General features: G+C 64.0%; 5 protein-coding genes across 5 annotated transcripts in view; 3 read left to right on the top strand and 2 right to left on the bottom strand.

Annotated features, from left to right (window-relative positions):
• Positions 1 to 80: 80 nt before the first annotated feature.
• On the top strand, positions 81 to 1916 carry AMSG_10148 (Sec1 family domain-containing protein 1; the record flags this gene model as incomplete). The annotated part of the gene is made up of 1 exon (XM_013898260.1): positions 81 to 1916. The coding sequence occupies one exon, from the start codon at positions 81 to 83 to the stop codon at positions 1914 to 1916; it is 1836 nt and encodes a 611-aa protein (XP_013753714.1).
• Positions 1917 to 1954: 38 nt separating this feature from the next.
• On the bottom strand, positions 1955 to 4667 carry AMSG_10147 (vacuolar protein sorting-associated protein 35; the record flags this gene model as incomplete). Its single annotated transcript, XM_013898259.1, has 3 exons — positions 1955 to 1995; positions 2043 to 4307; positions 4631 to 4667. The coding sequence occupies 3 exons, from the start codon at positions 4665 to 4667 to the stop codon at positions 1955 to 1957; spliced, it is 2343 nt and encodes a 780-aa protein (XP_013753713.1).
• A 533-nt stretch (positions 4668 to 5200) lies between these two features.
• AMSG_10146 (cell division control protein) lies at positions 5201 to 8704 on the top strand (the record flags this gene model as incomplete). The annotated part of the gene is made up of 3 exons (XM_013898258.1): positions 5201 to 5222; positions 5876 to 6762; positions 6801 to 8704. Exons 2-3 carry the CDS (start codon positions 5919 to 5921, stop codon positions 8702 to 8704), a joined length of 2748 nt encoding a protein of 915 aa, XP_013753712.1. The 5' UTR covers positions 5201 to 5222; positions 5876 to 5918.
• Positions 8705 to 8780: 76 nt separating this feature from the next.
• AMSG_10145 (presenilin-B) lies at positions 8781 to 10696 on the bottom strand. The gene is made up of 2 exons (XM_013898257.1): positions 10453 to 10696; positions 8781 to 10261 (listed from the first exon to the last, which is right to left on the bottom strand). Exons 1-2 carry the CDS (start codon positions 10660 to 10662, stop codon positions 8861 to 8863), a joined length of 1611 nt encoding a protein of 536 aa, XP_013753711.1. The 5' UTR covers positions 10663 to 10696; the 3' UTR covers positions 8781 to 8860.
• A 571-nt stretch (positions 10697 to 11267) lies between these two features.
• AMSG_12325 (uncharacterized protein) overlaps positions 11268 to 13918 on the top strand; it is a gene marked incomplete at both ends in the record, with an annotated part of 10052 nt that continues 7401 nt past the window's right edge. Inside the window, 2 exons of the mRNA XM_013898288.1 lie at positions 11268 to 13321; positions 13698 to 13834. Coding sequence (XP_013753742.1) covers positions 11268 to 13321; positions 13698 to 13834 — 2191 coding nt within the window. The remainder of the gene's footprint in view (positions 13322 to 13697; positions 13835 to 13918) is intronic.

Genomic DNA, 13918 nt, shown 5'->3' with positions numbered 1-13918 from the left:
CCACCCACCCTCCTACGCCTTAACCACCATCCCTCCCCCCCCCCCCCCCACCCCCCCCACACACAGAAACCATCCTCGACATGCTCGACTCTGGGAGCACGTCGGACAAGATTCAGTCGTCGGCCCCGCTGCAGTGGAAGGTCCTCATCTACGACTCGTTCTGTAAGGATGTCCTCGCACCGTTGGTCAAGGTCGGCCACCTCCGCGACAAGGGCGTCACGCTCTACCTGGATCTGCATGGACAGAGAGAGGCGATTCCGGACGTCGTTGCTGTCTACTTTGTCAAGCCGACTCACGACAACCTCAAGCGCATCGTGGCCGATGGTCGGGCCGGCTTGTACGATGCCCTCCAGCTGCACTTTGTCACGCCCATTGCCCCTGCAGCGCTCGACTCGCTGGCTGCAGACGCCGTGGCTGCCGGTTGCGTTCCACTCATCGAGGCTGTCTACGACCAGTACTGTGCCTTTGTGGCGCTGGAGGACTCACTCTTTACGCTCTACCACTCGGACTCGTACCGCAGGCTCAACGCTGCTGGCGTCGCCGACTCGGAGATCGAGGCGTACGTCGACTCGGTTGTCGACGGCCTCTTTGCCGTCTGCGCCACCCTCTCGGCCATTCCCATTATCCGCGCGCCAGCCAACGGCCCGGCGGCGATGGTGGCCCAGCGGCTGGACGCCCGCATCCGCGACGCGCGCATGGCCGGTCTTGCCCTCTTTGAGCAGGTGACCGTAACCGAGTCGGCCATTCTCGGCTCGTTTGAGCGCCCGCTCCTGGTCCTCACCGACCGGACCGTCGACATGGCAGTCATGCTCCAGCACTCGTGGACGTATCAGACGCTTGTCGATGACACGCTCGAGTACTCGCTCAACCGGGTCCGGCTCACGCCGCCCGGCGGAAGCGGACCGACCTCGTACGAGCTCGACCCGGCGGCCGACGAGTTCTGGGGCGAGCACGCCGCCACCCCGTTCCCGCAAATCGGCGACCTTGTTGAAGACATGGTCGCCAAGTACGCTGCAGTCATGGACCGGGTCAAGAGCCTCAAGGCCCAGGCCGCCGGCGACGCTGGGCCGTCCGACGGAACTGCGCTCGTCGGGGAGACCCGCGACCTCGCCGCAAACCTCAACGACCATTCGCGGACCAAGCAGCTCATCGACGTTCACACCTCGCTTGCCACCGCCCTTCTCTCCGAGATCGAGGACCGTGCCCTTGATACCTTTTTCTTTGCCGAGGAGTCCATCCTGCAGGGCGAGAAGACCGACATTGCCTCGCTCGAGGAGATCCTGCTGACCAAGGGCACCCTCGCCGACAAGCTCCGCCTCTTCCTCATTTGGTTCTGGGCCACGCCCAAGGTCAAGATCGAGGACGAGACCCGGCTCTCGGACGCACTCACCGGCCTCGGCGTCGACATTGCCGCCCTTAAGCACCTCAAGCAGATGAAGTCGTTCATGCGCATGTCGCCTGCCGCCCGCGCCTCGGCCTCGGCCTCGGCCTCGTCCACCAAGCTCTCGTGGGGCCAGCTGCTCAAGTCTGGCAAGACCCTGCTCAAGATGACAGGCGTGGAGAACTGGCTCCCGTCCGATAACCACCTCCCGCTCACCCGCCTCGTCGCCGCTCTCCTGGATGGCCCCAAGGCGGGCTCATCCGCCGCCGCCAAGGACGCCGCAAACTACCTGCTGCTCGACCCTAAGTCGTCGGCTCGTGCCGCCGCCGCCGGCTCTGCACCCACCTCTTTCTCGCATGCCATTGTCTTTGTCGTCGGCGGCGGCAACTACATCGAGTACCAGAACCTCTCCGAGTACGCCAAGAAGGTCTCGTCCTCGCCCGGCCGTTCGCTCACGGTCACCTACGGCACCACACAGCTCATTGGCGCCGAGGCCTTTTGCGACCAGCTCACCTTCCTCGGCCAGCAGGGGTAAACACTTGCCTGCCTCCGAGCTTTATCGCTCTTGACTGACTACAGCTCGATCGCCGCCCACACGCCGTCGTCATCGTCGGCTGCGGCAGCAACCTTGCGCTCGACGTGGGCAACAACATTGGCAAACTGGGTCCGGATCGGCACAACGGCAGGGTCGGCGACTCGAGGTTGCCGAGGTTGGAGCGAATGAGTTGCACAAGGCCGTTGACGTACTTGGCGGTCACGGCCTCGTTGCCAGAGTCGACATACAGCAGGCACTCCTCGAGAATGTCGACGTAGAGCCCAACTTGCTCAACTGCGTCCATGCACTTGGCGGCGATCTTGAGCGACTTCTTGAGGCACTGCAGAACGCGCTCGCCGTCGCGGACCGGCGTAAGCTCCAGAGTGGCGACGGCCGAGTCCTCGTCGGGGCCGTTGGTCCAGAACAGGTGCGAGGCGCGGCAGACGCCATGTGCCTGATCGCTCACCAGCATCAGCCGCGACGAGTGCGCCGTCGCCTTGGCCGCGGCAGTCTCGTACGAGTCCTCGTCGAGCGAGCGGCGGCCCATGGCCTGGAGCCCACCCACAATGAGCGCCATTGCCGCCTGCTGCGCCTTGTTGTCGTTGATATCCTCCTCGTAAATGGTGAATGCCCGCGAAACAAACTCGTACGCAATGGCCTCGAGCCCGCATGTGTCCGCCGTCGCCGCAGCAGCCAGAAACAGCCGAAGCCCGAGCTCCGGCTCCTCCGACGCGAGAGCCGTGATAGTCTGGTGCACAAACTTGAAGACCTTGAGCACTTTCTTCTCCCACATCTCGTCGTCGCCTGCGAGCCCCGCGGCCTTGTACCGCTGCGTCAGCCGGAGCGCCCCAAAGGCGAGCGGCGGGAGCGTGTACTTGATCCGCGACGGGCCGCCCTTGCCAAACGCCTGTCGCGAGACCACGTACAGCTGGAACTGGACGTCTGCCACCGGCGAGGTGATGAGGTGGATGAGCCGCGCCACAAGCGTCTGCTCCTCGGCAAAGTCCTCGGCGTCGACCTCGCTCGCGTCCGGCGCGTCGTCCTCGTCCGTCAGCAGGCACGCAATCATGTGCAGCAAGTCCTGCGCATGCTCCACCGTCGCCAGCGGCGTGTGGCCCTTCAGCACCGCACTCGCAATGTACTGCGCAGTCACCGACCGCTCTGCGTGTCCAAGATACTGGATGAGGTCCTTGTAGTTGGCAAGGTCCAGCACTGTCCGCATGTCGCCGTACGTATCGACTGGAATGTGTAGGAGCTTCGCCACCTCCTTCGTGATGGCCGGCGTCACGCTCGACCGATCCACTCCCGACGCAGCCAGCACCTGCCCGCAGTAGCCGAGCACCGCGTCGACATTCTCCGTCCGCTCCGGGTAGCACTGCAGCGTGAGGTTGAGGAGCGAGACCTGCAGCGAGAGCACGTCCTCAAGTGGCATGCCCTCACGCGACTCCATGATCGACGCAATCTCCGACGAGAAAATGCCAAACACGTCCAGGTCCTTGGGCAGCGAGCCCTCGTCCGACGCTGCAAAGCCCGCGAGCCGGTCGATGAGCGAGACAATAAGCGACTTGACGTCCACCTCGGGCACAAGCTCGCCAATCGCCTCCAGGAACCGCGAGAGCGTCGCAATATGGTACGAGCCCGGGAACGACTGGATGACCGCCTCGGTGAGAGACTCCTGCGCGAGCTTGTCGCGGCACGAGACAACCTGCTCCAGCACCCGCGGCAGCACGTTCTCAATGTACACGTCCTGTGTCACGCCCTCCAGGTTGCCCAACCGCTCCATGTTCGAGTAGATGAGCTGCCGCAGCTGCGCGCGGTACTTGTTGCGCATCTCACGCGAGCCCAGCGCGCCCTGGTACCCGAGCCGCACCCAGAGCTTGTTCATCTCGGTAAAGTTCTGGATGGTAAAGTTAATTGACGACTCGACCGTTCCCTCGTACTCATTGCCCACGTCCGGAAGTTTGTCCTTGGTCAGCGACGAGAGGTAGTGCCGCAGAAAGAGCCCGCGCGTCGGGTGCTGCACACCCTTGCACATCTCCACCAGGTCGCGGAGAATGTCCGCCGCAGGCGCCTCAAACGTCTTGATAAACACAGCACCCACCGTGATGAGCAGGTACAGCCGCGGCACAATGTTGCCCGTGTACTGCACAAGCTCGTACAGGTCAGACACCTTCTCCTCCTGCCGGTGCATGTCCAGCAGGTGCGACTCCATGTGCCGCATCTCGTCCATGACCTGGATAAACAGCGAGTAGTACGAGGTCGGCGAAAGGAGCGACGTCCGCAGCTCGCACAGCATGTCCGAGCAGTGCTTCAGTGCGTCCATCAGCTTGTTGTTGTCCAGCGCCAGCTTCATCTGGTATGCCTGCGCCTCCACAACACGCGATGCATCGTCTGCATCCACCACATCGCCCGCCCGCCAACGCCCACACCCGTCAGTCAGCCGTGCTCTTGGCCCCACACACTCACCCACCTCCTGCCTCCTCCTGGCTTCCATTCTCTCCCAAACTCTGTGCAAAGCCTTGTCTTTCTCTCCCCTCTCCCGTAGGCCACTTTCCCGCACTCTGCACGCCACAATCCTTGTGTATGCCCCCCTGCAAGTCAGGGACGGACGGCTCCAAAAAAATGCGCGTGACATGGCTCTGGCCCCCCCTCCCTCTCCTCCCCTCCCCCTCCTCCCCTCCTTCCCTCTCTCCCTCCTCTTGCATGTCACGTACTCAACAGCTTGCGCTGCTCCTCGGCGTCAGGATCCATGCTGTGCTTAAGGAGAGAGCAATGTGGCACGGACAAGTCTGGTCGTCTTCGCCCTCTCTCTGCCTCGTCCAAAGCACATGCCGACACTCGCTCGCTCTCCACCCGAATACCAGCTGTGACCGCCAGCAGGGCTCCATCCCATGCCCAGGCTACGTCCAAGGTCATGCAAGAAGGCATGACAACTCGGAATCCGGATGGCCAACGTCATGATCTGCTGATACCAGCCATATCCAACCTGTTGCGGCTTGTGGATGGTGGTCATCAGCTGCGTCCCGACGCGGCAGAGGCGACAGTCGGCACGTAGCCAGGACCTACGATACTGCCAATGCCTCTAACCCCCATCCCTTCTCCTCATCCCCATACACCTTCTCCCGGATCTACAGCTACCACGGCAACCACCAGATCCCCCTCCCCCCCCTCTGATTCCCCACGTCGCCATGTCGTCACCCGTCGACACAAGCCGCCACTCTCTGCTACTGCCGAGTCGGGGCTCAGCCCTCCCCCCCATTCGAGGAGTTGTTGCCCACACTTGACCACCACCCTACCCTTACACGAGTACGTGACCTGGGAGCCACAACCGTCCCTCCCTCCACACCACCCACACCGTCGACCTATACCCCACCCCCCACCCAACCCCCACACCTACCCCACTCGGTGTACCCCACCCACCCACCCTTCTCTCGTGCCGGCCTGCGGTGGTGATGTTGCCGGCGGCAACAAAAAATGCGCACGCGCCGACCAAAGCCAGCACGACATACTCCCTAGTCGGTGGGAAGGGACAGTGGCTCTGGTTGCTGCGCTGGTGGGGTTGGAGGTGTGTGTGGAGGGGGGGGGGGGGGGGAGGGGGGAGAGGGGGGGAGAGGGGGGGGAAGGGGGGGGATGGTAGTGGTGGTAGGGGCGGGGGGAGGGGGGAGGGGGACTCTACGGCGTGGGGAGGGAGGGAGGGAGGGGGGTTCGAAGGAGTTTGGTTTGGTGACGCAGCTGTTGCCCATCGCCAAGGCACCATGTCTTGGCGGTCGCTATAGCCTGCTTGTGCTCTGCACCAGTATGGCCTTTGTTACACGGTGCTTGGCGCGTGTTGCTGTCATGTTGCGGCCGTGGCCGTGACTGTGGCCGTGGCTGTTGCGGCGAGCAAGGGGGTGGCCAGCAAGCAAGGAAGGGGCGCGGTGACAACTCACGTGCTGGTGGGTGTGCTGACGGGGAGGCAGGCGTGTGAAGGCGGCTTGTGCGGTTGGTGCAAGGAGTCGGCTCATGGCATCGTACCAGACCACCTTTCGGGTGGAGGTCAAGGATGTGACGGCGGACCAGCATACGCGGACAACCAAGGACATCCAGTATCGGATGGGGATGCAGAAGGACGATGACACGTGGACGCTGTTCAAGTCGGAGAAGGAGGTTGATGAGCTGACGAGTGAGCTCAAGAAGTCGCTCAAGGCGAACAAGCTCGAGGTGCCCAAGCTGAAGCCTGCGTCGAAAAAGGTGCTGAAGACGGACTCGGCCAAGGGCTCGCGGGCACGCGAGATTGACGAGTTCTTTGTCAAGCTCTTCCGAGTCATCGGCGGCTCGAACGCGCACTGGTACCCAGAGCTCCGGGCGTTTGCGGCGCTTGACGAGCACGGTAACTACATGTATGGGGCGGCGGCCAAGGCCGCGAAGGAGGCGGCCGAGGCTGAGGCCGCGGCAGCCGAGGCGGCCAAGGCCGCAGCCGAGGCCGAAGCAGCGGCCAAGGCAGCGGCCAAGGCGGCCGAGCCCAAGGCGATCATGGTGGTGCAGGCCATTGCGCCGTACACCGGCCGGCCAGGCAAGCACGAACTGACCTTTGCAGCCGGCGACATTATCAAGATCCTTGAAAAGACGTCGGCCAACTGGTGGCTGGGCAAGATGGGGGACGCAATGGGCTACGTGCCGGCGACATACACTGCGCTCATGGCGACAATGGACGTGGCGAGCGACGGCCCTGCTGCAGCGCCATCGTCGCCGCGCTCTCCGATCGCCGGCGACGACGACACCGACGACGGCGACGACTCGGCCACCGTCGACGCATGCTGGGTCTGTGACGAGCCGTTCGGCTCGGAGCGCTCGTGCAACGTCAAGGGTCACGATGTCCACGCCGACCGCCCCGAGTGCCTCAAGGCACTCCCGGCCAAGCTCAAGCAGAAAAGGCTCGCGCCGAGCAGTACCTCACCACCTCGATGCTTGTCTCGGACTCGAAGATGCTCGAGCAGAAGCTGGCGTCTGGCTCTGGTAACCTGAGCATGCCGCGGAACGGTGGCGCTGGGCCGGCTCGCCGCGCGACCATCACCCTCGACGACACCAACTCGGGCGCGGGTGGCAGCGGCAGCGATGCACTCAACGCGTCGATGCCCAACTCAGCGACAGGCCTTCCAGTGGCAGTGCCGGAGCTCGGCGACGGACTGGCGCCGTCGGGCGTCCTCACCGCCAACCCGAAGCTGATGCACCTTGCGTCGGCGTCGTCGTCGTCGCTGCCGATCAACGGTGGTGGGCGCGAGCGGAGCTCGACGGTGGTCACACCTGGGCGTGACCGCATCGACTCGGTCGACTCGTCGGAAGACCTCATGGCTGCTCTCTCGACGGCGGCGTCGTCGACGCCGCCGACGTCGTCAGCACTCTCGGGCCTCCCAGACCATGCGTCGTGGGAGTCGGGCTCTGCGCTCTCCGAGTCGGCGGCGACTAACAGTGCGGCGGCAGCGGCGGCGCCGTCGGTCGAGCCCGAGCCTGAGGAGCCGTCGTGCATTCTCGACCAGCCGGATGTGTACATGCGGACGCTGTTTGCCGGCTCGTACGTGTTTGACCTTGAAGCGCCGCAGGAACCCGAGGTCCACGTTTACGTGCAGGGCGACCGGGTCATTGGCGGCGAGCTGCCGGGTCTGGTGGCGCAAGTACTCGAGACGGAAGACGCCGAGTTTGTGTCGGACTTTTTGTATGTCCACTCGTCGTTCATATCGTCGACTGAGTTGCTGCGGGCGCTGATGTACCAGATCGCGCCGTTTGCTGTGCCGGACCACCGGCCGGAGCCTGTGCACCCCGACGGCCCGCCGGCGCAGTACGCCGAGAACGCGCTCTACGTGCTCACGGCTTGGGTCGCCGAACACTTTCCGGACTTTAAGAAGCAAGAGGGCCTCATGGACCTGCTCATCAGGTTCCACGTCACGGCGCTGCTCGGCTCGACGACGGTGACCAACGAGGGCAAGCAGTCGTTCTCACGGACGCTCGCCGATGTGCAGAACTCGCGAATGCGCGGCATTGACATCTTTGCACCAGCGTGGCAGCTCCCGCCAGGCGAGACGAACCAGATCGAATGGCCCTCGCTCGACGTGAGCGTCTTTGCCCAGCAGGCGACGCTGCTAGAGTACGAGATCTTTGCCACCATTGAGCCGCGCGAGGTGCTCTCGGGCAAGTGGGGCAAGAGCGATACCAAGGGCGTGGCGGTCCACGTCACTCGCCTCATCGACATGTTCAACCTCATGTCGCGCTGGGTCGTGTACGAAATCCTGCGCCAGTCCAAGCTCAAGAAGAGGGTCGAGGCCGTGGTCAGGTTTATTAACCTCGCCGAGCAGTTTATGATGCTCAAGAACTTCAACGGCGTACTGGAGATTGTGTCTGGCCTCGGCGCATCGGAAATCCACCGACTCAAGAAGACTTGGGCCAAGGTGCCCGACGACAAGCAGCAGGTTCTCTCGTACCTCCGGGTACTCGTCTCGCGCGACAAGAACTTCAAGTTCCTCCGCGACAAGCTCCTTTCCACCTCGCTCCCGTGCCTTCCGTATCTTGGCATGTTCCTCACCGACCTTACCTTTATCATCGACGGCAACCGCTCCAAAATCCGCGACGAAGTCATCAACTACTCCAAGTGGCTCCACTGCGCGCGGGTTCTCAAGCAGATGCGGACGTACCAGGAGGCTGTCTACGACATCCCCAAGGACTACTACGTCTCGTACTTTATCGAGAACTGCCTCCAAGGCATGGAGGAGGCCGAGGCCTACGCGCTCTCGCTCAAACTCGAGCCACGCAAGTGAGGTGCAACGTTGACCTGGTTCTCGCGCGCGTGCCGCCGCGCCGAGGTGGCGCAAGAGCAGACAAAACAAGTAAGGCCTTGTACCGTGTACTTTAACGCAAAGAACGCAAATAAACGGGCCTCACGTCTCGCCTGCTGTCTGCTCCCGCGCCACGCTTCACACCACCACGCCGGCCATCGAGAGCTGGATAAAGTACGGGCTCATGACGAGCTCGGTGGCGAGGTAGGTAAAAATGCCAAGCGCGATGGAGAACGGCAGCGCGGGCAGCGCCTTCTTGAAGACCCCGAGGCAGAAGAGGGTGAGCTCGAGGCCGACAAGGATGGCGGCCGAGGTGGTGAAGAACGCCATGAGGCCGCCCGATGCCGACGACGACGACGAGAGGACCGAGTAGAAGACCGCGTCGCCGAGGCCAAGCGAGAGGCCGCGGCCAGACTCGCGCTCGAGCGGCGACGAATACGCGCCCGATGCCGGGGCCGGAATGGCGCCATCGGCCCGGGCCCGGTTGCCGAGCAGCTGGTCTTCGGCGCCATCGAGCGTCTCGCGCTCAACCGTGAGCCGAGTGGGGAGCGGAGGCGGGACGCCGCCAGACGACGACTCCTCATCGCTAGCGGACGGGGCGAGGGCGGGCGGGCCGCGCGAGCGGCGGCCGCGGCGTCCGCCGTCGCGCGCCTCGTCATCGTCCGACTCGTCGTACTCGTACTCGTACTCGTAGCGGTACTTGGCGCGGATGCGGGTGCCGTCCTCGTTGATGACGGTGACTGGGCGGGCGGCCGACGACGAGGCGCTGGTGCGTGGTGGGCGAGCAGGCACGCCGTCGGACGACGACGGGCCGGAGCGGTCGGCGTCGGCCATGGTCACGGTGGTAAATGCCATGCCAGTGTGGTAGAGTAGGCCTGGCAGGGCCTGGTTTGGGCGCTCCTGTGCGGTCTCGACAAGCATGCGGAGCGGACCCTTGGGACAGAGGACGGCCACAATGTCGTAGACGGCGACGGCAGCCAAAAGGACCCACCGCGTCCAGGTCGGGAGGAGCGCGTAGAACATAGTGGCGAGGAACGACGATGAAATGATGAGGTAGCTCTGCTGCAGCCGCAGCGGAGCCTGCCAGAAGATGGCGGCCATGCCGACGCAGGCAAAGTTGAACAGGATGAACAAGAACGAGAACAGGTCCAGCGGCGCGTTGTACACTGTGAGCAAGCGGAGGAAGATGTACGCGCCGATGGCGCCGAGCATCATCGACGACGACATCATCAACCAGCCGTAGATGATCTTCATGCATCCGTACTTGTAGAGGAGGACAAAGACAAAGGTCATGACCGTGATGAGCACCACAAAAATGAGCGCGTTGATGAGCGCGCCGCCGAGCTTTTGTGCGCCCGACGCCTCGCTGTCGCTGTCCTCGTCGTACGCGAGGCCGGCCCAACGCTGCTGCGAGTTGTCGACGCCCATGTGAATGGTGCGAACGAGGAAAATGGTCATGATCATGCAGATGATGATGGGCTTGACCACCGCCATGATCTGCGACGATGCAAAGCCGACCTCTAGCGGGCGTGACTCGTCCTGTCCACCCACACAATGGGGGACAGTGTGTCGATGTCGGTGTCGGCGTTGGTGTTGGTGTTACCCAGTCAGCCCCCCCGTGCCCATGTCCGCTGCCAGTCAGTCCCTTCTCCCCCTCCCCTCCCCCCCTCTCCCCCCTCCCCCCTCTCCCCCCTCTCCCCCTCTCCCCCCTCCCTCTCCCCCACACGTACCAAGTCATCTCCTCCCGCCTCCTGCGGCATGTCCATCATGGACGACATGTCCACCATGTTCTGACCATGTTCCTCGCTGTCCATGCCTCGGTCCACCTCGTCCACCACCCCGTCCACCTCGCCATGTGGGCCATACACTCGGTCGGCATGTCCCTCACTCCTCGAAGCCACCGATGAGCTCCGCAGAGGAGCTGCAGGTCGGTCGTCCATACTCACTACTCCAAAGGGGGATGGGGGTGGAGTGAGGTGGGGGGTATCCCTTCTGGGGCCTAGTTGGGGGAGTGATCAGAGTGGTGGTGGTGGTGCTGATGGGGGGATGATCAGAGTGGTGGTGGTGCTGATGGGGATGATCATAGTGGTGGTGGTGGTGGTGGTGATGATGGTGCTAATGGGGGGATGATCAGAGTGGTGGTGGTGGTGCTGATGGGGGGATGATCAGAGTGGTGGTGGTGGTGGGGAGGATGATCATAGTGGTGGTGGTGGTGGTGGTGATGATGGTGCTAATGGGGGGATGATCAGAGTGGTGGTGGTGGTGTTGGGGGGGGGGATGATCAGACTGGTGATGGTGCTGATGGCGGATGGGTGTGGTCCATGTGGGAGGGTATCATCCGTGGCTAAGTGGTCCGGGTGACGGTCACATGGCCATGGCCACCGACCGAGCCACAGGTCATGGGCACGACTGCCAGTCACGGCCACTCCCGTCCCTCTCAACGACAGACGCCACCTCACGTCACTCCATGGCCTCTTCTGCTTCCCTTGTCATCGCTCTCGCTCTTGCTCTTGCCTGTCTGGCATGTGGCTGGCTGGCTGAGGCAATGACTGCGCCAGAGGTGGCGGAATGGGTGGACGAGGTCGAGTCGGCCTATGGGGCGGCGGCCGCAGCAGAGTCAGCTGCCTATTACGCATGGGCCACAGACATCACCGATGATCACCTGGCCACTGCTCTGGCTTCCAGCAATGTCACTTCGTCCATCGTGGCAGACGCCGTTGTCCGTATTCGCTCTGAGAAGCTCATCGACATCGACGGCCTCCTGCCGCAGGTGGCAAGGAAGCTCGAGCTGCTTGTCTCGCGCCAGACTATTCCGCCAGGCGCCCATGCCGCCGACATCGCAGAGACTGTGGCTGACATGGAGTCGTTCTATGCTACAAAGCGCGCATGCATCGACGATGCCTGCCTTCCGCTTGCAGCTGCAGACGACATCATCCGCGATCCCGCCGCCTCGTGGGAGCGCAAGGCCGCAGTGTGGTCCGCCTGGCGCGCCGGCTTTGGTGCCCTCCGCACGCCGTATGAGGAACTGGTCGAGAGCTCCAATGCCGGTGCGCGCGATCTTGGCTTTGCCGACACCGGCGCCATGTGGCGGTCCGCGTTTGACATGGACTCCGCCGAGTTTGCGGCTGTCGCCGAGCGGTTGTGGACCGAGGTCCAGCCGCTCTACACCGCCCTCCACTGCTACGTCCGCCGCGAGCTGGCGGCAGCCCCCGTCTATGCCGACCACGCTCACGATCCGGCCTGGGCTGGCGGCGCGCTCCCGGCCCACCTCCTCGGCAACATGTGGGCCCAGGACTGGTCGCACATCTACAGCCTCGTCGAGCCGTATCCCGGTGCCGGCAACGTCGAGCTCGATGCCGGGCTCCGCGCCACAGGTTGGGACGCTACCGCCATGGTCCGCGAGGGCGTGGCCTTTTTTGAGCGCCTAGGCCTCGCCGGGCCGGGCCCGGACTTTTACGCTGACTCGCTGCTGGTCCAGCCGTCCAACGGCCGCGACGTCGTCTGCCACGCGTCGGCGTGGGATCTCGGCGGTGGCGACGTCCGCCTCAAGGCCTGCTTCAAGGTCGATGGCGAGGACTTTTTCGTCGTTCACCACGAGCTTGGCCACATCTTCTACTACCTCGGCTACGCCGGCCAGTCGGCGCTCTTCCGCGAGGGCGCCAACAACGGGTTCCACGAGGCCATCGGCGACACCATCGTCCTCTCGCTCACCCCAGCCTACCTCCGCAAGGCCGGTCTCCTCCCGCCGTCGCCGCCACCGCCAGCTGATCTTGCCTCTAACGCTGCCGCCGTCAACGCGCTGCTCAAGGTCGCGCTCGAGCGCGTCGCCTTTATCCCCTTTGGCTTTGTTGTCGACAAGTTCCGCTGGGCCGTCTTTGACGGCTCGGTCCGCCCCGACAAGTGGAACAGCCACTGGTGGGCGCTCCGTCGCAAGTACCAAGGCGTAGCGCCACCGACAAGTCGCTCCGCGGACGACTTTGACGCCGCCGCCAAGTATCACGTCCCGGCAAACGTTCCCTACATCCGCTACCTCCTCGCCTTTGTCCTCCAGTTCCAGTTCCACGACGCGCTCTGCACCGCTGCCGGCCACACCGGCCCGCTCCACGAGTGCACCATCGACGGCTCCGAGGCCGCAGGCGCCGCGCTCTCCAAGATGCTCGCCGCCGGCGCCTCGCAGCCGTGGCAGGACACGCTGCGTGAGCTGACCGGCGAGCCTATCATGTCTGCCGACGCCCTCCTCGAGTTTTTCGCCCCGCTCCGGGTCTTTCTCGACGACGCCAACGCCGCCGCTGGTGCGACCTGCGGATGGACCGAGTCGCCACCGGCACCGAGCCCGCCACCGGTCCCGTCTGCTGGTACCCACCCGCGCCAGAATGGCACCACCGTTGTGATCATGCTCATCGTCCTCCTCTTTGTCGCCGCACTTGCCCTCGCCGTCGCTGGCGGCCTCTGGTGGCAGCGGCGCTCAGCCCACTACCACCGTCTCTCCAAGCACACCGCCATCGTCCTCGACGACTTTGTCGCCGGCTCCAACGACGACGACATCGATGCCGTCTTTGGCTCGTCGTCAACCTGGGAGAGCGACGATGGCCTCCAGCTGTGACTTTCTGCAACCGCAACCACGCTGACTGCGACTGCCCCACCCACCTACAATCCTACAATGACTACAACCACTCTTGACAACCTCCTCCTCGCCCCCCCCCCCCCCCCCCCCTTCCCTCACCTCCCCATCTCCATCACTTCCTCCATCCCACCAAACCAACTGGCAAGCACCACGAGCCAACTTCCTCACCCAACCGCCTGTTGGTGACCACCTCACCCACCCCCCCACACCCCCCCCCACCCCCACCCCACCACCCCCCACCCCACACACACACATACCCATACACCACCACCACCACCACCACCCTTCCACACCCATGTCACTCTTCCTCCCTTCTGCCTCTGGGAACAGCCCGGGGCGGTTCGGAGCCAGTGCCGGTGTGGCACCCCGTCCGGAGCTTGCCCTTGGTACCTTTGTCCGCGTCGACCAACGTGTCGGTCGTGTCCGCTACCTGGGACGCACACGCTTTGCTGACGGCTTCTGGGTCGGCATTGAGCTTGTTGAGCCATGTACGTAAGAGAGTGGGGACATGTGTGTGGGTGGGGGGGGGGGGGGGGGAGCGAAGGGGTACGGGGTACGTGGTCGGGCCCAGT

Source organism: Thecamonas trahens (genome assembly GCF_000142905.1).
Source record: "Thecamonas trahens ATCC 50062 unplaced genomic scaffold supercont1.57, whole genome shotgun sequence".
Lineage (NCBI taxonomy): Eukaryota > Apusomonadida > Apusomonadidae > Thecamonas > Thecamonas trahens.
This window is presented reverse-complemented; position numbering and strand designations above follow the sequence as displayed.